This window comes from Anas acuta, chromosome Z, assembly GCF_963932015.1.
Source record: "Anas acuta chromosome Z, bAnaAcu1.1, whole genome shotgun sequence".
Lineage (NCBI taxonomy): Eukaryota > Metazoa > Chordata > Aves > Anseriformes > Anatidae > Anas > Anas acuta.
The window spans coordinates 49,442,340-49,467,291 of record NC_089017.1 but is presented as its reverse complement, the minus strand read 5'-3'; the positions used below and the strand labels follow the sequence as shown (position 1 = coordinate 49,467,291).

General features: G+C 47.2%; 1 protein-coding gene across 1 annotated transcript; it reads left to right on the top strand.

Moving 5' to 3' along the window:
- Positions 1-18,943: 18,943 nt before the first annotated feature.
- LOC137848158 (E3 ubiquitin-protein ligase Topors-like) lies at positions 18,944-20,739 on the top strand. The gene is made up of 2 exons (XM_068667121.1): positions 18,944-19,529; positions 19,662-20,739. Exons 1-2 carry the CDS (start codon positions 19,273-19,275, stop codon positions 20,737-20,739), a joined length of 1,335 nt encoding a protein of 444 aa, XP_068523222.1. The 5' UTR covers positions 18,944-19,272.
- The last annotated feature ends 4,213 nt before the right edge of the window (positions 20,740-24,952 follow it).

Genomic DNA, 24,952 nt, shown 5'->3' with positions numbered 1-24,952 from the left:
GATTAAGTTTTAGCTGATGCTGAAAGAATAGTCCTGCTTTAGTTTCTGTACACAGACATACAGATCATCCCTGTTTAGTTGGGTGCTCTTGCCTACAGAATCATGAGTACTCCCTTCGGGTACTCATCTTCAATTTAAATGAAGTTTATTTCTACTTAAATGTTGATTACACTGAACAGTTCTACTTTTCTCATCCTTTAGTCGTATTTCACTTTGCAGACTCTGAGCTGACCAAGTTGTGGTCTGCTGACCAAAAATACTCTGACAAACTTTGAAGAGTCCATCATAAATCTTAAGTCCACCGTGACCAAAAATACAGTGGGACTAATAACACTCTTGTGTTGATTGTTTCCTTTCCTGGAATAAATGGTACCGCTTCTTGCAGAGCTCTGTGGGGTTTTAATAATGTGGGCATCACACTGAAGTGGAAATGTGACAGTGAAGTGGTCCTGATTGCAAGCAGGTATACGAAAGCAGAGGGTCTAGAGGAACTGAAAAACAAGCAACAAAATGAAAAATGTTAGGGCAGGTGAAAATTTCTCAGTGTTTTTAAGACACTGATGGGAAAATAAAAACAAACAAAACATCTTAAAGAGCACAAAACAACTCTGCACATTATAAATCAGAAGACACGCTACCTGCACTAAATAAATGTGCACTAATTGAACTCTGTATTCACTAGTCCTGTAATACCAGCACGTCAGATGCAAGCAGCTGAGAGGGGGCTGGGGATTAGCACCCAGGGGCTTTCCTCTGACTTACTGCTGAGCTTGGCAAGCTCCCTACTTATCCCTTATCCTACATTTAGAGAAAGTGGGAAATTGTGACTGCAGACAACTTGGGATGGGTGTGCAGGGTTCAATTTCCTAAGGAAAGCAACAGGCACAAACAACTACTGAGCAAGTCACTCAGCAGACAATGCTGATGCTAGTGATAATTCCATATCTAGACCATGATGGATAGGATGAAGGGGCCTGTTTTGGGTAACAAAGAGGAGAAATGGTTCTTAACGAAGAGGAGATAAGCAAGATCTGGGGAAGAGATGAACTGTGCCTGTATTTTCTGAAATCTGTTCTGATCCTGAAGCTAGCTCAGGGCTGAGCTGAGTGATGAAAACCTGCTTTTAGTCTTTTTGCTTTCAGAAAATGAGAGCTGGCTCACTGCCTCCAAGAAGTAAATGTATTTCTGCAAAGGGAATGAGTAAGGTCTCTGTCTGCAGAGAGTTCTGCAGGTGGATCTTCTACTATATAAGCAAAGGGAGAATATTAGAGCTTTTTTGCAGGGGGCATTGCCTCAGATGTTTGATCCCTCCACAATCTCTTTTAATCTCTGTCCTGGATCAAGAGCATTTTTCAGTGAGGCCCATTTCACTGAGCTATTCTTAGGGCAGTTGTAAAATGTAATGACTTCCACATGATCACTCTGTAAAACACACACAACAAACCGAGCCCTGTGGATCGTGCCTCCTGTGATGGTTCTCTGAGGCTGATCTGTCAGTGTCCCTTGTGCTTCAGGTGAACCTACACAGAAAATATTGGAGATTTTATTTTACTCCGCAGTGCAGTTATTTCCACAGATTACACAGATCCCTTGCAGGGCAGAAATTTGTGCTTCTTGTTATTCTGAGGTGCCCAAAGAAGCTTTTCTGATGGACTGCTGGGTTATGTATTAATCCTGAAGGGTTTATTTCTAGGTAAAGCAAAAGCAGAAGGAGCAGGTAAATAACTTCTCTTCTGTGGGGTTGTAGTAAGAGATCACTTGGTGGGAAAACATCCTTAGATCTGTGCTTGGAACAGTACACAAAGGAGCACAAGCTAACTTCACCCAGCTTAACAATATACCATCTGACTCTGAAATAAGATGTACTCTACAGCTAACAAATCTGTACTGATGTGGCTGAGTGGTTTCTGAACCACTAGAGGTGGCTTGCATCTTGTCATCTTGAACACAGGGCTGAAGGCAGTTTTTCCCTGCTTCCAGCTGACTATTTAGACAGACTGTGCAGGGGAACATTAAAAGCTGAGCCTCTGAGAGAAAGCCCCTCTGCCTGTGCAGAGACAGGAAAAGGCAGAATATAGCTTCTCTGTTTCATTTCTCCAGTATCCACATATCCCTCGTAGACCACAGGTACAAAGCACAAAGTTATCCATGTCTGCTCGTCTGAATGCACTCATTTGGATGGTGTTTTTGGCAATTGCTCTGTTGGACGGGCAGACAGATGGATGCTCCTGTTGCTGATTGACAAGACTGAATATTCATGAATGGCAAGCAAGCTGAAATGGTCTTTGCAACAGATCTGTGAACCTAAGCCCTGGAAGAAAGACATGTTCTGGTTCTTGTTGTAACAAATAGGAACTTCTTTAAGTTGTATTTTAATCTGGACTAATCAACAGATAGCAGGTGCCCAGGGTTGTGACACTTCCAATTCAAAGTTATGGGCACTGATTTGGTGCTATTAGTGTCTAAGCCTAGACACTGAAAATTGCCCTAAAATGCTGTATGGATCCCTGGCTACTACATGAACCTGTCCAATTCACTGTTTTGTAAACACAACTCAAGTTCTGTTGGTGATGGCAACCGAGTTATGTATTTCCTAGGTGGAGTTTTGAGGATTTGGGTTATCATTAATACATTCAGACAAAGCATAGGCAACACTCACAATCTAAAGGGACTTATCTCAAATGGTACAGGTTAAGCACACGCCACTTCTGATTCAGGACGTGCAGCTCCAGGTTGAACTTTCTACCAAGGTAAGAGTGACATAAGGAAGCTGGAATCGGGATGAGTGAAGGAGTTGTTCAGCATGAGGAGTACCAGGGACAAACAGCCAATTGCAGGAAAGAGAACTTGGAGGAGGAGGGAAGTGTGTCCGTGCTCTCCTCTTGAGAAGCTGCTATGAAAGTCAAAGACACCCGTGGAGTCTGGAGCACAGCACAAACAAATGAGGAATGTTTCTGCATATGAGTCTGAAGACTCTGGAGACAAATCTCTGGTGAAAGGGACTAATGTGGTTCTGGCTGTTCATATAAAATTGTGGCAATGTTGGAAGGTAAAGAAAAGGGGTGGGGTATTAAAACCTCCACCAAATGCTGTATCTTCTGCCAAAAATTACCATTAGCTATCCATGCTGCACTGATATTCTAAGAGTTCATGAAAGACAGGAGAACGTTGCCCTGCTCTACTTTGTCCATAATGGCTCTGCTCTGTTTTGACGTGACACCATACCTTTGGGAAATTGCGTTTTGGATGATGTCTTGGCAGATCTGCTTTGTGGATCAGATCTACTATCTAGCTATACTGCTGTCTACGAGAGTGAGTCAACGTAAAATGGAAATCTCCCATGCTGCAAAAGGGCAAAAACTCACTTGGTCATAATTCTCAGATTTTTGCAAAAAAAGGGGCCTTACAATACTTCTGACTTTTTGTTAAGTAAGCAAGATGTGTCAGAAAATTTAACACAGGAGTAACTAGCTTGTGGATGGCAAGTGTTTCTACTGACATAAAATTTACAATTTGAAATTTAAAATTGCTTGTTGATCTTTCTGTGTTTCAACTTCTTTTCAGTGTGAGGCAGAATTCACCAAGCTCTGCATTGTGTTCCCACCACCAGGAAACATGACGTGGCTTACGGCTGTTGCAGGTGATGTTAGTTGTCATAGAATCAAAGAATATCCCGAGTTGGAAGGGATCCATAAGGATCATCGAGTCCAACTCCTGGCTCCACACAGGTCTAACCAAAAATTCAGACCATAGCAAAAGAACAAAACAAAACAAAAAAGTATTTAAAACTTTAAAAGCAAAACAAAGCAAAAACAGAAACAAAGAAAAAAAAATCCACACCTTAAGTTTTTCTCAAGGTGCAAACTAGGTACAATAATTATGTTCAGACCCCGTGTAAACTCAGTTTGTAAAGAAGACAAACCATAAATTGTTAGTTAAATGACCTCAAGGAAATATTCCCTCCCCACAGAAGAGCTAGATTTTTTTTTTTAATTTAATTTTATTTTTTTCAGATGCAGAAATGTGGTATTTTCCAAGCAAAACATAAACTTATTTTTTCTCAATTTTATTTGATACCATTTCTGACACCTCAGGGATGCTAATAACACTCCCAAATTTAGTGATTCTGTGAATTTAAGTAGCATGCTGTTGACCTTTATCCTGCAGCTCATCAATAAAACGTTAGAAAATATCTGACCTACAGCCCAGTTCTTTTAACAAATATTGCCACCTGCCTTAGTTCACTGCTGTTTAGCACTGCCCTTTGTATGCTAATAGTACTTCGTGCAGATGAAATGTATGCAGCACTGTTCACAGCTAAGAAAATCTGAGTTAGCATTTTTGGGTAAGATAATTACAGGTTTTGCTTCCAAAACCAGGAAGAAACTTCGCCATTTCAGTCCACCTATGCAGAGAATACATTAGAGCTCGTGAGTGTAACTAACATCTGATACAGATTCAAGTAGCTGCTATATAGCTATTACTGGGTTAGCTATTGTATTTAACTATATAGGAGTTACTGAACCATAGCTAATTCTGTTAGCAAAGTAGAGTTGACAATGGTTTATTCTTTCAAGTTTCAGGGTGCATGGAATTAATTAGAAAAAAAATATAGCTGGTCTTGTACTGAGCTTACATGGGAAGGTTTTGGTAGCAGGGGGCTGCAGGGGTGGCCTCTGTGAGCAGAGCCTAGAAGCTACCCCATGTCAGAGCAGAGCCAGCTCCAGATGGCTCCGAAAACGGACCTGCTGCTGGCCAGAGCCAAGCCAGGGAGCGATGCTGGGTGGGCCTCTGGGAGAGCAGAGTTAAGACAGGGAAAAATACTCCTGTGCAGCAGCGGCTGGGAGAGAGGAATGAGAAACAGCTCTGCAGACTCCAAGAAGGAGGGCAGGAGGTGCTCCAGGTGCCGGAGCAGAATCATAGAACCGTAGAATACCCAAGTTGGAAGGGACCCACAAGGATCATCGAGTCCAGCTCCTGGGTCCTCAGAGGACCATCCAAAAAATTAGACCATGTGTCTGAGAGCTTTGCCCAAATGCCTCTGGACCTCTGGCAGGTTTGGTGCTGTAACCACTTCCTTGGGGGGCCTTTTACAGTGTTTGATGACTCTCTCAGTGGAGAATCATTTTTTTGATATATAGCCTGAACCTTTTCTGTCACAGCATCAAGCCCCAGATCCCTTTATGTGGGGCTGCTCTCCAGCATCTCATACATATAGCCAGGGGTGCCCCTTTCCAGGTAGATAATCTGACACTTGCTGCTGCTAAACTTCATATTGTTGGTGGTAGCCCAGCTCTCTCATTTGTCCAGATCTCTCTGCAAGGCCTCACCTCACTTGACAGAGTCAACAGCTCCATGCAATTTATTATCTGCAAGCTTGCTCAAAAAAACCTTCAACTCCTTCATCCATATCATTTATGAAAACATTGAAGAGGACTGGTCCTAAAACGGAGCCTTGGGGAACGCCTGCAGCCCATGGGTCCCCCATGGAGCAGATCTCCACGCTGCAGCCCCCCCATGGGTGGAGGAGCCCCCGCTGGAGCAGGTGGATGTGGCCTGGAGGAGGCTGCGGCCCATGGAGAGCCCCCGCAGGAGCAGGCCCCGGGCCGGAGCTGCAGCCCGTGGAGAGGAGCCCACGTGGAGCAGGGGCAGAGAGGGACCGAGAAGGAGTGGTGGAGATGAAGTGATACAGACTGACCACAACCCCCAGTCCAGTCCCCCTGTTCCCCTGCGCTGCACGGGGGGAGGAGCTGGAAGAGCTCAGATGGGGGGAAGGAAGGTGGTTTTGGTTTCTTTCCTTTGGTTCTCACTTGTCTAGCCTGGGAGTAGTAGTAGTTAGGCCGGAAATCTTCCTGTCTCCCTATGCTGAGTCTGCTTTGCCCATCACGATCCTTGTTGAGCGATCTCCCTGTCCTTGTCTCAACCCTTGAGCCCTTTGCATCGTATTTTCTCTCCCTTTCTCTTTGAGGAGGGGGAGGGAGAGAGTGGCCGTGATGGAGCTCGGCTGCCCACCCACCGAAAAGCACTGCAGCTGCAAAGGACTGGAAAAGTTTTCAGAAGCAACAAGGTGTTTAACAAGGAAATGTATCGTTTCCTTTTTCAGGCTTCCTAAATAATTGGGCTTATTTCCTATTCCCAACTCGGAGGAGGAGAATTGTTGATTTCACCTTCTTTTTTCTTCCTTGGAAATCAAAGGTGAACAGCTCTAAAAGGAAGGGGAACGTATCAGAAGCAAGCTTTTTTTTTTTTGCTTGTAATCCTTTCTTAAGGAAAAGATTTCTCACACACCTTCCACAGATGTAGGGGGGCAGAGAATAATTTTGGAACTACTCCAATTAAAGTCAGCTTGGGGAGAGTGGTACTTCTCTACTTGTTTCTGAGACATTCGCATTAGCAACAGAGAGTGTTGTGTTGCCGCTGCCAGGGGCCTACGGTGATGACTTCAGAAACAGAATTGAATGATGTCACTGTGACACCTTGGTAACAGCTGCCTCTGAGCAAGGTGAGCGAGGAGGGACAGAGAAGTGTGCTGGATGAAACCACGTGAGGACTTGTGGATCCCACGTTGAGGTGCATCGAGAGGGCCCACCCTTCTGTAAGTGTTTGGATGCTTCATTTTAGATTTCTGTAGTTTGTGTAAAGTCCTTTCACAAGCATGAAGTTTGGTACTTTGGCTCAGTGATGTAGCTGCACAGAGTGACAGGTGCAACATGTGGCTGAGGGCCTCTGCACGTTCTCTCTTTCCCACACACGATCAAGAAAGAAGGGTAGACAAATAAGAGTGTGCTGTGGTCCTGCCATAGACCTCAAGTACGACAGCATAAACAAGAGACTGAAAAGTAGCCCATCACATGAAACTTCAGGACAGCAATGCACTTCATCAGCTGGGCTGGCCTGTTGAGTGGAGTGTCTCAGGATGGAGTGTATGAAGATGCACTCCATCTGCTTTCAGATTAGCACTTGCAGTGAGCAAGCTGCCTGGCCTTAACATTTTCCATTTCCTTTTTCACCCGACTTTTGCTGGTTCTTCTTGGTCTAGAAAAAAAAAAAAAAAAAAAAAAAAAAAGTGAACTCAGATCAAAATAGAAGGATTTCCTTTTCATTAATTCCATGTTCTTAACTTGACAGATTTGGTTATTGACGTAGAAGGGACATATCTGGCCTGACTGCAACACCCATGCTCGCAGTGTGGGACAGTTCTCATAAAGGTGATTCCGTGCAGTTTCTGGAAACGAAGACATCAGATGGCAAAGGTAATCTCCAAATTTTTTTTTTTAATTTTTTTTTTTTTTTTTGTGCTAATGCAGGAAAGGCAAGTAAGAGTAAAAGTAAGAGTCCAGATAGTGTAAGAAGCAGCAGCTGTGAAGGAAACTTCCTTCTGGCTGATATGGCTCCATATCTAGTTGTGGAGGTCATAGTGCAGGTGGAAGCATGTTCTCGTCCAAATACTTAGCTCTCTGTTTTCACAACAGGTCGAGCAGCAGAATGTCTTTGAAACAACTGTGCCTATGACCAAGTTCATGCATCGTGGTAGACAAGGTAAAAGCTCTGGACAAGCAAAGGGGAGGGATGGATGGGCATGCAATACGATCACTTCAATCTTATCTCTCTAAGAAACCTTACTGAGAAAACAAAACAGAACAGAACAAATGAAACAAACAGCTAGCTTGCTGGAGACATTGTCTGGGAAACAGTGAAAACACTTGCAGACAAAAACATATCCAAGGACTAACACTTTGAGCTTGATTCTAAACCAACATCCTCAACTCAAACTCTTGTTTCTGTTCATTACAGACTGGTAGAATAACATGTCACATTTGATGACTTTGCAGCATAGATGTCAGGAATGCAGCTTGGGATCACCTGCCTCTACTTCGAGTTCAGTCTGAAGGGATGAGCAAGTAATTGTTCCTGGGCTGATGGAAATCTGTTCTAAAGTCTGTTTTCTAACACTCTTCTAGATGCTTCTCTGTCCATCGCTCTGACCTGCCAACTCTGGTGCAAGTGTGCAGTTGTGGCAAGAGGGATTTCCTAGTCCTGATTTGACCTGGTGGACACCGACTTTCCTAGTCAATTGCCGATGTTGCTGAGGAGGCAGCAGTATCAAAGCCCTTGTTGATGAAGATAGAACAAGTTTGGGGAGGCTTTGGCATTTCTGCACAATGCTGCTTCCTGATTGTGACCCAAGACGCAGATTCTGAACTAGGCAAAGTAAGCTAGAGTAAGCTAGACTGCATGTCCTGGTCATTTTCTTTTCTTTCTTTATTTTTCATTCGTCGCTTGTAAGAAAATCTAAATCTTTCAAGCATTTGTTTGAAAACACAGTTTTATGGAAATGATTGTGGGTGTGCTCCTTAACCTTGTTTGGAACCTGTTTAACCTCGCTTCAGTTAGAGGAGACCTGTGCTCAAATTTATGCTTACCATGATCAAGTGGCATCCTTTTTCCTTTTGGTATTCTTGACTTTGGCGCTTGCAAGTGAGGTTGAAAAGAGTTCTCAGGATGATTCTTCTTTTCCTTTGCAGTATCCCAAACTCCAGATTACATCTGATCTTCATCTCTGATCTGAAAAGCTTCGCTGGCCAAAAGAGAATTGAGATGAGGAGTGAAATACAGAATGCTGGTGAATCTTTCCAGTTCCCACCCGTAAGTTTTGTGAGAGAAGCAGGTGCGTTGCTGTAGTGGTAGGAAGTCAATAAGATAAGGATCATGCCCTTGAAGGCGAGTAAAGGTAGAAAGATGAAGAATGCAAGGCCCTGGTTAAAGACAGTCTTCAGGCTGCTTCTGGATCAGCAGTTTGTTTGGTTCTTGCACAGCCTCATCTCCACTTGCTTAGAAGCTGTGAAGATGGGAAGAACACTTGGTGTTTTTCATCCACTCTCAACCTCATCTCCATTTCCTCCGAAGCTGTGAATATTGGAAGTACACTTGGCTCTTCCAATGATGTGAAGAGCCAAGTGTCTTGGGTCTTCCATCAACTCAGAGATATCAAGAGAATAAGGTATTTGCGTGATGGGACAGTACTTAATGTAGGTATTTATGAAGTGAAGAAGAACGCTGAAACCAGCCAAAGCCGTATCAGACATGGTAAGGCCATGCTTCTGTTAGGAAGTAATTCAGAGTGCTTCCATGGTGTACTTTGGACAGATGAACTCTGGTCCTCTGGACTAAGCACCCCCAAGGGACAATTCTCTGAAAAATCTCTCGGAATGATCTGTCCTTATCTCTTACACTGTAGTCTCCATTAGGAAACGATAAATATTCATTGCCCATGTGGAAAGGAGCTCCTCATGTAGTTGTTTCTAAGCAAAATCTCCTTCTTGTGTTCTGTTGACAGAAACCACTTGGCGAGCCAAGCCAAATCACCGAAAATGGAAGCAGTGGAACTACTGCCAAACCGTGCTGCTGCTTCTAAACCAAACTGCAGTGTAGGTGGGGACAGAGCAAGGGGACACAACCCAGCCAGGGCGAAATTGAAAGTCACCTGTCTGAGCCGCGGAAGGAAGTCAGCGCTTCCCAGTTTGAGACTGTTCCCTGACTGGTCCCACAGCAGCTGGAAGGCTTCCGATTGCTGCTGATGGATTCCCATGGATCAGCCAGTGACACAAGCTGCCAGAGCGACTGAAGCGATCTGGAGTTACGCTTCTCCCCCTTCTGCGTTCAGATCCGTGAAAGGAAGCAGAAGAGGGGAGAAGAAGAGGGGAGAAGAGAAGAGAGGGGAAAAAAAAAGGACAAGAAGGGAGGGAAGGGGAGGGAAGGGGAGGGAAGGGGAGGGAAAGGGAGGGAAAGGGAGGGAAAGGAAAGGGAGGGGAGGGAATGGGAAGGGAGGGCAGGGCAGGGCAGGGCAGGGGCATGTAGGGCATTGTAGGGGAGAGTAGGCTAGTGTAGGATAGTGTTGGGATAGTGTAGGATAGTGAGGGGAGTGTAGGGGAGTGTAGGGGAGGGGAGTGTAGGGGAGGATAGTGTAGGGAGGGGAGTGTAGAGGAGGGGAGTGCAGGGGAGATGAGCATAGAGGAGGGGAGTGCAGGGGAGTGTAGTGTAGGGGGGTTTGGGGGAGTGTAGTGTAGGGGAATGTAGGGGAGGGGAGTTTAGGGGAGTGTAGGGGAGGGGAGTCTAGGGAAGGGGAGTGTAGGGGAGTGTAGGGCAGGGGAGTGTATCGGAGGATAGTGTAGGGAGGGGAGTGTAGAGGAGGGAAGTGTAGAGGAGCATAGGGGAGTGGAGTGGAGTGTAGGGGAGTTTAGAGGAGTGGAGGGGAGGGGAGTTTAGGGGAAGGGAGGAGAGTTTAGGGGAGGGGAGGAGAGTTTAGGGGAGGGGAGGGGAGGTTAGGGGAGCATAGGGGAGTTTAGGGGAGCATAGGGGAGTTTAGGGGAGCATAGGGGAGGGGAGTGTAGGGAGGGGAGTGTAGAGGAGGGAAGTGTAGAGGAGCATAGGGGAGTGGAGTGGAGTGTAGGGGAGTTTAGAGGAGTGGAGGGGAGGGGAGTTTAGGGGAGGGGAGTTTAGGCTAGTTTAGGGGAGGGGAGGAGAGTTTAGGGGAGCATAGGGGAGTTTAGGGGAGCATAGGGGAGTGGAGTGGAGTGGAGCGGAGTGGAGGGGAGTTTAGGGGAGGGGAGGGGAGTTTAGGGGAGGGGAGTTTAGGGGAGGGGAGGGGAGATAAGGGGAGGGGAGGAGAGTTTAGGGGAGGGGAGGGGAGTTTAGGGGAGTTTAGGGGAGTTTAGGGGAGTTTAGGGGAGGGGAGTTTAGGGGAGTTTAGGGGAGGGGAGTTTAGGGGAGGGGAGGGGAGTTGAGTTTAGGGGAGGGGAGGGGAGTTTAGGGGAGTTTAGGGGAGTTTAGGGGAGGGGAGTTTAGGGGAGTTTAGGGGAGGGGAGTTTAGGGGAGTTTAGGGGAGTTTAGGGGAGGGGAGTTTATGGGAGGGGAGGGGGGGAGGGGAGGGGAGTTTAGGGGAGGGGATTTTAGGGGAGGGGAGGGGAGTTTAGGGGAGGGGAGTTTAGGGGAGGGGAGGGGAGGGGAGGGGGTGGGTATTGGTGGGAAGTAACGAATGGGCCAGGGAGGGAATGGGAGGGGAGGGGAGTGCTACCCTAAATAAAATGGCCAAATAAATGTCATTTTGGATCTGGAGCCAAATATGTATGTTGCCATTCATTCCACAATGCGATTCATCACTGCAATCTGCGTTTTGCACAGTGCCATTAAGGGTTTGGCATGCACAGAGGTGACTGAGTATTTTCAGAACTAACTTTCCTTCCTAACTGATTTGAGACTTTTGCTGGAATGCAAAAGATCAGGTGATCGGTTAACGTAGGGTTGGCAGCTGAGCAGGGGAAACATCTTCAAAACTTCCAAAGTTTTGAAAGGTGTGCAGAGCAGCAAACACTTGAGAGAGGGAAAGAGAGATGCATCTCAGCTGTCTGGGGGGAAGAAGGCAGTCAGCTCTTAACCCACCAGTTATTTCCATGTCTGTTCTGGACCTTGGGATCTCTTTTGGGAGCTACATTACGCAGAGCAATACAATAAGGCTGAGATCACTGCTGCCTCAGCGTAATCAAAGGTGAAGGCCTTTATGACAGCCAGTTTGGAATGAATGCAGCCCCATCTTGTCAGCATTTTGAGACAGATGACTACCCAACACTGAACTGTCTCATGTGTTCAAAGTGAGACAGCTTTGTAGAAATAATAGAAAAACTTCATTGCAATTGGCCTAGCATGGAATTTGTTCTTAACAAGTTTGGTAGAATATCCTTGTAGACTTCAAAACCTGTACATCATCATTTGAACACTCCTTCATCTCCATGATATTCTCCACAAGGACCGAACTGTCAGTCCCGGTAGCTATAGCTAATCAGTCATATTAGCTCATCAAATTAGCCGATCAGTCACTTGAAGTCTGTTGATGACATCTATTCTGAGCTCTACAGTGTTGGTCAGGTACTGACTTGCGGAAATCAGACTCTGTCTATAACCTTGGGATGGTTATAAAGCAGGTATGTTTATTCTCCAAAACCCTATGAGGTGTCATCTTGAGCTACCTTATGTAGGATTTTGGTCTTTTCCAAATATATAGTGAGACTAGTGAGACTCTGGGTCCCACGCAAGTAATCAGTCATGTGTCTTCTCAGCTCATTTTATTTTTCTCAGATTGAACTGACAACAGTTTTTGACTCTGGTGGGTTGGGATTTCCTTTGCAAAAACTAGGATGGGTTTCACTAGGAGTGGAAGATTGATGCTGAGGGCTTGCCTGGGAATGCTGGAAGATCTGTACAGCAGCCAGACACTGGGCTTCTAATAGGAGAATTGTGGGGTTTTGTGGGCTCAGACTAAGTTGTATGAAAACAAATTAACACACAAACAAGTAACTGTTAGTGAAGTCTATGATCTCTTTTGGAATACCTTCAGGAGTGAGATTCCAGACAGGTTGTCCCATAGGGAAACTGTGAGTGACCTCATGGTCTTTTGCCATTCCAAATACCAGAATTGTTCCCATTTGGCTTCCCCCATAAAATCCTCTTTGCTCTCTTCTAACATCACGACAGCTTCACGGGCTTCATAGTGACTGCTTCCCATGGCTGTATTCACTATGTCATTGCTTCACATGCCTGCAAAGCTTTATGTGCCTTGGTAAATGCAAATTTTTATGAGCAGCTCATAATCCAGTTTTCCAAACAACCATTTGTGTTACTGCTGATGTGGCAGGGTGTCAGGCTGCTGCTCTGTAGCATGGATCCTCCACATGGGTTTTGCAGCTGGAGAGGGCACTGTGAATTAGAGACTACATTTTGTTTCATTCAGCTGTAGTGATTGCAGAGACAGTGAAACGGGAACAGACAGCAAATAGCTCAGGTATCGGTATTCCACTGCTTAAGTAAGTGGAAAAATCCTGCCCTATTGTCCATTTGGTAGGTAACAGGGGATGGCAACAAGAAGGCTCAGAGGCCACTCAGGCATGGGGAAGAAGGGTTCTTTTCCAGTATTTGTTCAGAGTCCTAATTCCTAGTCCTACACGAGTGGGGAGCCATGCGCAGGAGTGTTGCCTAGATGCCCCATCTCCTTCATGGGTAAAGGCATACCTAACCCTCACAGATTTAGAGACAAGGAGAAATACCTGAGATAGCTCTTGTATCTTTGTATTGGCACTAAAAAAAGTATAGCTGTATAGGACTGATGCTCTTTAGCTGATCATAATTCTGGAGATGGTTTTTGCAAGAGAAGCTCAGGTATTTATTTTGCAATGGTGCATTATGTGATAGAGATGTCACATAAGCAAGTTTACAAAGTGCAAGCTTTGTTTGCCTTTGAGGATGGCCATGTCTCAGCACAGGGGAAGGCTGTTGTTATCTGTGGTTTGTTCTGAGGTACCTGTCGGAACAGGTTACATGCCAGTCAAATCATTCCTGGCCACCAGCTTGTCTAATTCGTGTGCTCATCTTTGCAAAAGTTGTGACTGCTGTTCAAACGGAGACCTGATCAATTGACAGGGATGTTTCACTGTTCAGATGAAGCACGTTCAAGCTCTCGAGGGTGAGGTGGAGATATGGCCTTCTCAAAATGGGAGAGCTGTTCTTCCTCATTTATTTTTTTTTCCAGTCACAGCTTCCTTTTAGCCTTCAGTGAACCAGGAGTAAGGGAGCAGTGCTTTAGATCTGTGAGCACCTGATGTAACCATCTGGCTTGTGGGAACAGAGTTGGGCCTGCAGTTTTGTTCCTCCCTTGCATCCCCACGGAGCTGCAGGGTGGGGAGCAGGTGGGACATCGTGCACGGCTCACTCCACATTCCTCCTGTCAGTGGCACTTTCCAAGTGTGGTTGTTGGATAACTTTTCTTGACAGGGCACTAACAGAAACAGTTATCCAAAGTCCTGGAGGGAGATTTGTCATGCTTTTTTTATTATTATTATTATTTATTTTTTAATTATATATATTTTTAATGCCAGTCAGTTTTTAGCTTGGCAGCCCCAGAACAGTCTGCAGCCAGAACGAATACTGCTGGTGATTCTTGGCTTGAAGCAGGCGTGGATGCGCTGTGCAACTTGCCATCAATCAGCCAGCAGCCACACTGGCATCTTTACCCATGCAGAGAGGAGGAGGGTTGTGCCCATGGCTCTGAATATAGATATCCAGGGGAGGGAAAGATAGGAAACTGTGAATATCTGCTTCTAATTTGAAGATTAATTTAGACAAGTGCAGGTGTGGGAAACTAATCACTAACCCAGGGATGAACGCTATTTAATATTCATTCCTTTGTCTTCAGGAGCTACCCACATGCTCTCTGCAATGAGAATGTGGAGTGAGAGCTTTTGTGGGAGCAATTTCTGAAGGAGGCTAGTGTGCCTGGACAGAACAAGGCTTGAAACTAAAATGAGGCTTGATGAAACAAACTCCCCTCTGGTCTGTCAGAGCTTGTCTAGCTGTGGCACGATAACTGAAACCATTAAGTCAGAAATTTGATTTCTGGCCCTCTGGAGGGGGAGCAGGCTATCTGGTGCCAGCTGACCAATAATCTTGCTGGCAGAGTAGCTCCAGTGTCCAGTCCTAGCCCTGAGTGATAATGTCTAGCTGGCCTGATGCTCCACGGGCTGTGTGTAGCACTCAGTGCCCCTTTCTTGCTTCTCTTCAGACTCTTCAGAGCAGGGATTTATGTTTCTGCCTTGCCTGCTGGCTGAGCGCTTAGGACATTGGCTACCTTTCTGTTGTTGTTGTTGTTTGGTGTGATACAAAGACCAGGGAGGGAGCAGAAGCCAGCCTTGCTCCTCACTGTGCCAGCAAGGGGTAAGGAGGTGTATGGACACCTGGGCTTTTCCCTGTCAATTTGTCTTCAGCAACTGGTTGGGGCTGTGGGAAAGGACAGGACAAATATGTAGGAGATAAGACAATTTCTCCTATTAAGCAGGAGAAGAGGAGGGAGATCTCATTGACATGTCCTTAGAATATATTCTTCTCACACGTTGTTTCCTGGGACAAAAGCAAGAAGTAGCAGAAATTATGACTGAATACGCAGGCAGCAACTGACATGCCACTTGTTAGCTTGTGCTGGAAACTGTGTTGCTGCTGCTTCTTTGCTGCTCTACTTGTGTCAGATGAAATAATGTACATCCTACAGCCTCTATTTTGCACAGATCTAGAATCTCTGCTTCCCATTTAACTGCTAGGATCATTTCTTTATTACGGGCCACTGAGTGTCCCAAATGAAGAGGACATTAGCCTGCTACCCTTCTCTGAATAACTCTTCCCCATGCCGCTCTGCCTTCTTTATACTTTATTTAGTGTTGAGTCAACATTTTTGGTTTGAAAGGTGTTATATATATTTATGTGGGAGCTAGAGCTTGAAACATTTCTTTGTTCTTATGGGTGGGAAGCATCTGTGATCCTCAAAAAGGCAGTCGTGCTTGCCTGCTGCTGCACCTGCATTATTACTATTAATAATAGATACATGACATTTAAACAGAGGCTTTTCATGTGCAAAGTACTTCGCAAACAATTTCAAACTCCCCCAGAAAGCCTATGTTAAAGGGTATAAATGTTGTATGGGTGGGTACTTGAAAGACAAAAGATGATAACGTGAACCTTGCTACCAAGGTTCTGTGCTGTGCACATAATTATTATTTATTAATTGTTGGCAAGTCCCTAGGAGTTCCTGTTAAGATGAGGATCCTATTGAGCTAGATTAAAAACTGCTCCCTCCTCTGAAAAGCCCCAACCTAAAGGGATGGGAAAAAGATTGGGAGATGAGAGAGAATACTCTCCCAAGAGAGTAGGAGAGCAGACCAGGAACAGAAATTAGACCTCTAGGTGAAGCTGAACACTGTACAAGATGTCTCCTACTTCTGTATCTGAGGTGTTCTTATTATGTTGTTTCAAAGCAATCACGGGACTTTCTGTACCATTTGATTCCTGCAATAAAGTACAGGTTCACCCTTGCTGAAATATTTTGTCAAACTGATGAAACATTTTGGGTGTGTACAGCAGGACTGGACCAGGGCAACTTCTGAGGCCCAAGAGTTACAGGATATATTTTAAAGGTCTGTGTTCTGATCATTCAACAGAAGAAAGATAACCAGGGGTTCTCCACCACCACCACTTTTTTTTTTTTCTCTCCTTTTTTTTTTTTTTTTTTTTTTTTCTCATCATTTCTGACTACAGAGGAACAGAGGATGAAGTAGAGTATATTCTCCAGACTAAACTTCAAAGGGAAAGTGAGAAATGGCTTTGGGCTGCCTGGCTTCACTATTTTTCTCTCCACCTCCATTTTCTCTCTCTACTCTCAATGGTACCTGAGCTGTAGATGATGCGTTATTATGATGATCACACTGATTTGGATTTAGGATTGCAGCCATGTGATCAGACACCTCTTGGATAAAAGCTGTTCTGCGTCTCCCTTGGGTGCAGGTACAGAGGGCTTGCATCTGCTGGCAAAAAACTGCTGCATCTGTCCTCTACTTGACAGAGGCTGTGCTGCCAACACAGGTTGCGCCCAGCTAAGTTTGTAGTTAATTTAATCATCTTTAGGAGTGCAAATGGGAATAGCAATCTAACACAGAGCTCCAAATTTATACCCAAGCAATCTGCTGATTCACAGCCATGCTGGCTGAGGCAGAAGGTCAGATCTGAACCTGCAAGGGTTAAACAGCAGGGATTGCCCAGCAAAGGTGAGTTAGAGCTGTTAACAACAAAGAAGAGTAAATGGGATTGATCAGCAGTCAATCCCAAATGATTTTGAATCAACTGGACACTTTCCTGTGCCAGCCCAGGGACTGAAATCCAAATATGTGTGACAGACACTGGATGGGAAAGTGTGACCATTCAAATCACCATCTAGGCATGATAGTACAGTCTCCTTCAGTGGACATCTCCAAGTACCAGAGAGAGCTATGAAGAGCTGTTAGCTCATGATGATCCTGCTCTGGGTGGGATTTTCAAGGTGATTGCTCTCTGTAACCTCCCTTGCGTTTCCAGGAGAAGCCATCTGCCACTCCCCTGAGTCAACCCAGAATTAACAGCAATCTTCTGTGCTCTGCCACACTGCTCCAAACAGAGCTTTCAAGTTAAGAACCCTGTTTTGTTAACATAGATGCAAATCTAGAAAGCCTCCATAAGAATCAGTAAAGTTTTTCAAATAAATATGGAGGCATGTATATGTAATTGTCCGTAAGATTCAGTGCACATTTTTTCATATAAATATGGCATTTGCACGTAGCACAAGAGATAGAGAAGCTGAAAAAAGAAGCAGAATCATAGGAACATAGAATGGTTTGAGTTGGAAGGGACCTTAAAGACCACCTGGTTCCAACCCCCAGCCCTGGGCAGGGACACCTCCCACCAGCCCAGGTTGCCCAAAGCCCCATCCAGCCTGGCCTTGAGCCAGGGATGGGGCATCCACAGCTCCTCTGGGCAGCCTGTGCCAGGGCCTCATCACCTTCAGAGTAAAAAATTTCATCCTTATATCCAATCTAAATCTACCTTTTTTGGTTCAAAACCATTTCAACTTGTCCTATCACTACACCCCCTGACAAAGAGTCCCTCCCCAGCTTTTCTGTAGGCCCTCTTTAGGTACTGGAAGGGCTGCTGTAAGGTCTGCCCGGAGCCTTCTCTTCTCCAGGATGAACAACCCCATCTCCCTCTGCCTGTCTTCATAGGAGAGCTGCTCCAGACCTCTGATCATCCTCATGGCCCTTCTCTGAACTCACTCTAATACATCCATGTCTTCCTTGTGCTGGGGTTGCCAGAGCTGAACATAATAATTGCTGCAGGACAGTGCATCTACAGGCGCTTTGATACTGTGTTCTAGGGTTAGGAATAGATACAGAGGGTACAGCCAAAAGCAGATTCAGAGACAAAGAAGCAACAAAGTGATGTAAGAAAACAAAAGGTAAAACTTTACTCTTCAAATACTTGCACAGGTTGCCCAGAGGGGTGATGAAGCCCCTGTCTTTGAAAACACTCAAAACTGAACTTAACACTACCCTGAGCAGCCTGCTGTAGATGACCCCTCTCTGAGCAGGGGCATTGCACTAGACAGTCTCCAGAGGTGCCTTCCAACCCATACCACTTTGTGATTCTGTGTAAAAATCACATTATATTGTCACAGGCCAAGGGGGAGAGGGTAGTAGGCACCAGCTTCATTCTGAAGCATTATAGATATTTTAGAGGACACTGAAACAATTAAGGAGCTGTGCAAATGCTTTATTACGGAATGTGACTATGCAGTTTTCATAGCAACTCAAGATCCTGAAGTCACTCATAGGGTATCATGTCCCTCATCATCCATGTCCTCCTTGTGCTGGGGCCCCAGAGCAGAACACTGCTCCAGGTGGGGTCTCACGAGAGCAGAGCAGAGAGGGACAATCACCTCCCCAGCCCTGCTGGCCACGCTGCTTTTGGTGCAGCCAGGATACGGTTGGCTTTCTGGGCTGCAAGCACACAGTGCTGCCTCATGGTGAGCTTCTCGTCAACCACCACCCCCAGGTCCTTCTCCTCTGGGCTGCTCCCAATCCATTCTCTGCCCAAGCTCTCTTTATCCTTGGCATTGCCCCAGCTCGGATGCAGGACCTCGCACTTAGCCTTGTGGAACCCCGTGATGTTCACACAGGCCCACCCTCCTGCCTGTCCAGGTCCCTCTGGATGGCATGCCTTCCCTACAGCGTGTCATCCCTTCCCACACAGCTCGGTGGCACTGGCAAACTAGCTGAGGGTGCACTCGATCCCATTGTCCGTGTCACCAACACAGATGTTAAACAGCGCCGGTGCCATATTTGCAAGCAGCACAAAGTGTATTTCCTCCTGGTCTGGACGGTATCACACAAGAGGCCTAAGCTTTGGAGGTCTCTTCAGATCTCCTGGATTGGCCTTAGATGGAACACTTGGAGCTGGTTGACAGATGTGCCTTTTCTATACTTGACAACCTGCCTGTGCTTGTGGTCATCAGACAATATTTCTGTGGTGCTGGAGCGTGGGCAGGACTGGAGGGACTGTGTGGTGCAGCCTGAGAGGCAGGCCCGAGCTGTGATCGAACGGACCCTCCTGCTGTATGTGCTTGAAGACACATGGCGTAGCCAAGGTGACCGGGACGGGGCCCTGGGAAGGCACAGCCAGGGACCCCGGCCTGCTGGGAAACACCAGTGCCACGGACAAGACAAAAGTTGGGGGGCATGGAGTGGATACGAGCATTGCGGGAGGCTCAGAATTTGGGGCCAGAGAGCTGCTGAGGTGAGGATGGGCCCTTGGGATACCTCCTACGGGTGGCTGGTGGCGTCTCCAAGCGATGGACTGTGACGTCTGTGAGCAATGGATTGTGACTGCGTGGCCCTCGCTGCTCATATGCGGGCGCAGAGTCCCACCGCGCCGGCTAGTGCCCGCACTCCGGCTGAGCGGTTGCGTGAGGTCTGGAGTGAGGAGCGAGGTTGGCCTTGGTGCTGGTGTCGTGCCCTGGGAGTTGCTGCAGCAGCTCTCAGTGCCCTTCCCAGAGCCATCAGAGCTTCTTCCACGGCCCTGCGTCGTTCGGGCCGTCGGGAGACCCAGGAGGAGCGCTCGCAGCGGCAGAGGTAAGCGCGGTGGGGACACCTTGCCCTGGGCCCTGGGCAGCTGGAAGGGTTTCCTCCTCTGGGGACCTGCACAGCTCTTGCAGCTGCCCCCACAGCAGCCGATGACCGTGGCCTCTTCTCTGCCTTTTGCAGCGTGACAGCTGCTGGTGCAGCAGCAGTGAGGAGGAGCAGCCCCTCATCCCCTGCTCCACGCAGCCCACTGCAGCAGCTGGAGAGCATGGCCACGGCGCTGGAGAGCCGCTGCCCCATTTGCCTTGACACCTGGGACAACGTGGGCTACGTGATGCCATGTCTCCACCAGTTCTGCTTCCGATGCATCCAGCAGTGGGTGGAGAGCAAGCCCGAGTGCCCCCTCTGCAAGAGGAGGGTCAGCTCCATCGTGCACTCGGTGCGGGCAGACAACAAATTTAAGGAGGTCGTCATCCCACCGCCGGCAGAAGCGTCTCTCATCACCCAGCCGGCTGGGAGAGCTCGTGGCCGCGCAGCCACCACCGACCCCCGTCACCGTCCTGCAGCACCACCATCAACTGCAGGGCCGGCTCTTGTGGGAGGCCTCCAGCCTGAAGTTTGGGCCTCCCTTTTGCGGGACCACCCAACTCTCATCCGTCCCGTGCTGCCCTGGCTGCGCCAGGAGCTGAGGCGCATCCATGGGGCTGACCACGCGGAGGCGCAAATGGTGGAAGACCTCCTCACCTCCGCCGTGGGCCTCCTGGGGCTGGATGAAGATCGCCTGGTGCAGCTGCTGCAGCTTTCCATGCCGGAGCACGCAGCCAGCTTTGTGCAGCAGCTCATCAGCATCACCGTGCAGCGGTGCAGCTGGGTGGCCCACCGCCTGCTGGGCCTGGAGGGCTCCCGTGCTGCCATGGGACAGGCAGGCAGCCCCGCAGCTGCCCCCAGGCCTTCTGCCTCCCGAGAGGGGCCTCCTGGTGCTGGTGCAGAGCCCTCCAACAGCGCTGCTGGAGCCAGTGCGGAGGAACTTGCGGGCAGCTCCAGTGCTGCCCTTCAAGGGGGTCCCGGCCTCCCCCCCTCTAGCCTGGCACAAGAAGCGCCCCGGGAGGAGACACCGGAGGCTGTGCCTGGAGCCTCCACAGCAGACCAGGGCAGGGACCATCCCCAAAGGGGGCCCCGGCGAGCCCCGAAGAGGAGGGCCCCCACCTCCCAGGCCTCTTCTCCAGCAGCCAAGAAGAGGCCACCCCGCCGGCAACACTAGGGCAGCGCCCCAGGAGCTGGCCACAACAGGGCCGGGCCAGCGGGTGGGGCACACGGAAGGCCCTGAGGACATAAAACTATACAATGTAGAAAATAAATCATATTTATATAAAGTCTCAGTGCAGCTAACAATGTATTTGGTGTCGCCATCCCCAGCCCTACTGACATCTCCCCCTCTTCCTGCTGCTGTGCCCACTGCCTCCTGGCGTGCCCGCTGTGAGGTGTGCTGGGGTTGGGGCACGGCGATGCCGCCCTTGGCCAGGAGGGCTGGGGTGTTCATCTCGGCGCTCCCCTCCCCTCCCCAGGTGCCCGGCCCCACTGCTGTGCTCCCCCTGACAGCGCGTGCTGCCCAGCCGCAGGCCTGCAGCTCTGCAGCTGCTCCCAGCGGGAGGTTTGGTGCCAGGGGGTGCCTGGGTTCAACAAGTCCAAGCACCAGGTGCTGCACCTGTGCTCACTCACGAGAGCAGAGCAGAGAGGGACAATCACCTCCCCAGCCCTGCTGGCCACGCTGCTTTTGGTGCAGCCAGGATACGGTTGGCTTTCTGGGCTGCAAGCACACAGTGCTGCCTCATGGTGAGCTTCTCGTCAACCACCACCCCCAGGTCCTTCTCCTCTGGGCTGCTCCCAATCCATTCTCTGCCCAAGCTCTCTTTATCCTTGGCATTGCCCCAGCTCGGATGCAGGACCTCACATTTAGCCTTGTGGAACCCCATGATGTTCACACAGGCCCACCCCTCCTGCCTGTCCAGGTCCCTCTGGATGGCATGCCTTCCCTACAGCGTGTCATCCCTTCCCACACAGCTCGGTGGCATTGGCAAACTAGCCGAGGGTGCACTCAATCCCACTGTCCATGTCAACAAAAAAGACATTAAACAGAAGAAAGGAGTGAAAGCAAACCAGCCCAAAACTGACACTGGAGACCTTGACCCCATTCACCCCAAAACTTACAAAAAAAATCTGTATTTCTCCTCACTCACTTTACTCAGATGAAAAAGGCAAGTACTGTCCCCCTGCCCTCCTCCCCCTGCTTCTTTCTTTTTCTTTTCTTGGTAGTCTCAGAGACTTCTATCTTTAGTCAGCCACCCTTGCTGTGAGTTTCTTTAAATTGTAATTGGATTGTCTCCCAGATTCTGGGAGATCCTTTTGTCAGAGGAATTCCTGCGGATATAGCCCCTGTTTCATGAAACTGGGAGTTGCTGAATTAAAAAAAAGGCCTGAGTAATGATATAACTTTTTGCTCATTGTGAAAACTCTGTTTAACAGCAACTATTTTTAAGGGAACCCTATAACAAAATATGCATACTTGTACACTTACACTCCAATATTTTCTGTTCAGTCAAATCAGACTGAATTCATGATTATGATAATCTGCATTTATCTCACTTGGAATTTGAACCTTAGCCTGCATGCTTGCTGCTGTTGACCTTAGAGATCCCAAATATATAGGCACGATTTGAACTAATTTCTCCAAAGCACTCTGTCTGAGTGTACATGTGGCTCTCAGTCACAGGCAAAAGCACTACATGCAGTGTAATTGTGTGGAGAACTGAAATGAAAAAGTGCAGAATTCAGAAGAAAAAAACATGTATTATTACAAAACGTGAGGGCAAGATGATATTATATACAAATTAAGAGGCAGTCTGTGTATTGCTAAAAAGATAATTGTAAATTTAAAGGTGAAGAAGTGTTCTGTGTAAGAAAACCAGTAGGCTTTATGTAATAGCATGTAATTAAAATCCATAATTGACAAAGTTATACATATGAGTCATGTAAGGTTTGTTAAACAACTTTGTTATTTTTTACTGCAGCTGCAGCATCGAAATAGTCTTATTAAAAGTTTTCTTTAAGATTATTTACCCCACAGAAAACAAAAAATAGGATCAATGCAGCTACCTACAACTGGAATAGCTTAGCTTCCTTCAGATCAGTTCTGACTTGAATTTTCACCAAAGTGCACAGTCTTACATGCCTGAAATACATCAGAGCTGCCAAAGCCTGGCCAAATGTCTTACATAATGTTGCTTATAAAAGTCATCTAGAAATTTAGAGTCATTTAATCCTAGAAATGCCTATTGGTGATGTCTGAGAAGTACATGTATGCTGAGAAAATGGCTCGTAAATTGGGGAAAAAAAAATAAATCCCAGTATGGTTGTTTTATTTGGGTGGGCAGCTGAGCTCCACCACAGCGTCTCTCTCTCTCCCTCTCCTCAAAAGGAAAGGGGAGAAAATTCAGTGCAAAGGGTTGAGATACGGATGCTCAACAATTATTGTGGTGGGCAAAACAGACTCAGAGTAGGGAGATAGTAAAATGTGTCACCTATTACTAGCAAGCTAGAGAAAGTAAGGAAAACAAAACCTCCTTCCCTCCATCCACCCTCCTACCCCCGAGCAGTGCAGGGGAAGGGGGAAATGGGGGCTGTGGTCAGTCTGTAGCACTTCATCTCCACCACTCCTTCTCGGTCCCTCTCTGCCCCTGCTCCACGTGGGCTCCTCTCCACGGGCTGCAGCTCCGGCCCGGGGCCTGCTCCTGCGGGGGCTCTCCATGGGCCGCAGCCTCCTCCAGGCCACATCCACCTGCTCCAGCGGGGGCTCCTCCACCCATGGGGGGGCTGCAGCGTGGAGATCTGCTCCATGGGGGACCCATGGGCTGCAGGGGGACAGCCTGCTCCACCAGGGGCCTCTCCCTGCACAGCCCGCAGGGGAACTGCTGCTGCCTGCCTGCCTGCAGCACCTCCTGCCCTCCTGCGGCACTCACCTGGGCGCTGCAGGGCTGCTTCCCACTCCTTTCTCTCTCCCTGTGAAGCAGCCATTCTTGTTATTTTCCCCCCTTTCTTAAATCTGTTCTCACAGAGCTGCAAACAATATAGCATATTGGTTTGGCTCTGGCTAGCAGCGGGTCCTTGTCTAACATGGGGCAGGTTCTGGATTCTTTTTGCAGAAGCCATCCCTATGGCCCCCCACTACCAAAACCTTGCCCTGTAAACCTACTATACCCTTAAAATTAGGCTTATTTTTTTTTTTTTTTAACAAAACAAAGATAATATAAAATGTTACATTTCCACTTGGAGGTTTTTCTCAGATAGACACTGTGGATGTTAATTGTGCATAGTTTTATAAAGAATCAATTTCCTCGATCTTATTTTGACACTTTGAATCTTTTAATGACATGTTTAAGACAAAGAAAGGGTCAGGATCCAGAAAGTGTACTTATCCCTACTGTGTCAGCAATGTACACACTGGGAGCAGAAGTATCTTCCTGCTGTCTCCCTGGCCTTTAGTGTGGCCATTTTCCTTTAAAGCCTTACTTTTCACACAGTGTTTAAACACAGTCTGACTGAGCTTGCCCACATTATTTTTTTCTGAAGTGCTGCTGTGATCTGGTGACCAAAGATGCATCTAAAGCAATAATGTAAGCCATCCAAAGTAGCTCAATTTTTGTCAGATCTTTCACAAAAAGTGCACAGGTGCTGGTTGTGCCCTCCACCAGCACAGGGGATCTGCAAAGCTGAACACTTGGTGCTAAGCCACAGAAGCTTTTATTTTATTTTATTTTATTTTATTTTATTTGTACATTGGCTTTCCTCTTTCCTTCACGCATTTTTCTAGTTTTGTCAGAGAATGTCTCCAGGCAAGCTCACAGGGTCTTCTTCCCCCGTCCTCCAGAGGGGAAGGGTTCCCAAATTCGTTGCAAACAAGAGGTTCGCCTGCTGAGGGGGTTAATGTATGAGAGCACTGATCATCTGGTAGTGAAGCAGAATGTCACTTTCTGACAACCTTGTTTAATGCTTTACACTTTCAGTGTTTCATATGATCTTTTCAGTCTGCCTCCTTTTAGTATTGCCATTAATATTTAATTATAATTAAATGTGCTGCATTATAAATAATTTAATACATTATTTATACATAGATGAATATTTTAAAACAGGCTTTCTAGATGGAAAAGGCTATGGATTAATGTGTGTGGGAGTGTATATAGCAGTTTTTCTCTTCCGTTCCAAAATTTTGAACCTGTCAGCTAGTTTTAAGCCAAGTTGACACATGGCGGAGGTCTCAAGCAAAGATTGCTTTTAAGTTTTGATTAAATGGTTATCTCAGTTAGATGGAGGCAAAAGACTCATGTTTGAAGCACCACCCAGCCCTTGATTAGACACCAGAAACTTACCCAAAAGATTTATACTCAATTGCTGCCCTTTGTCAGCCACGGAACAAACTT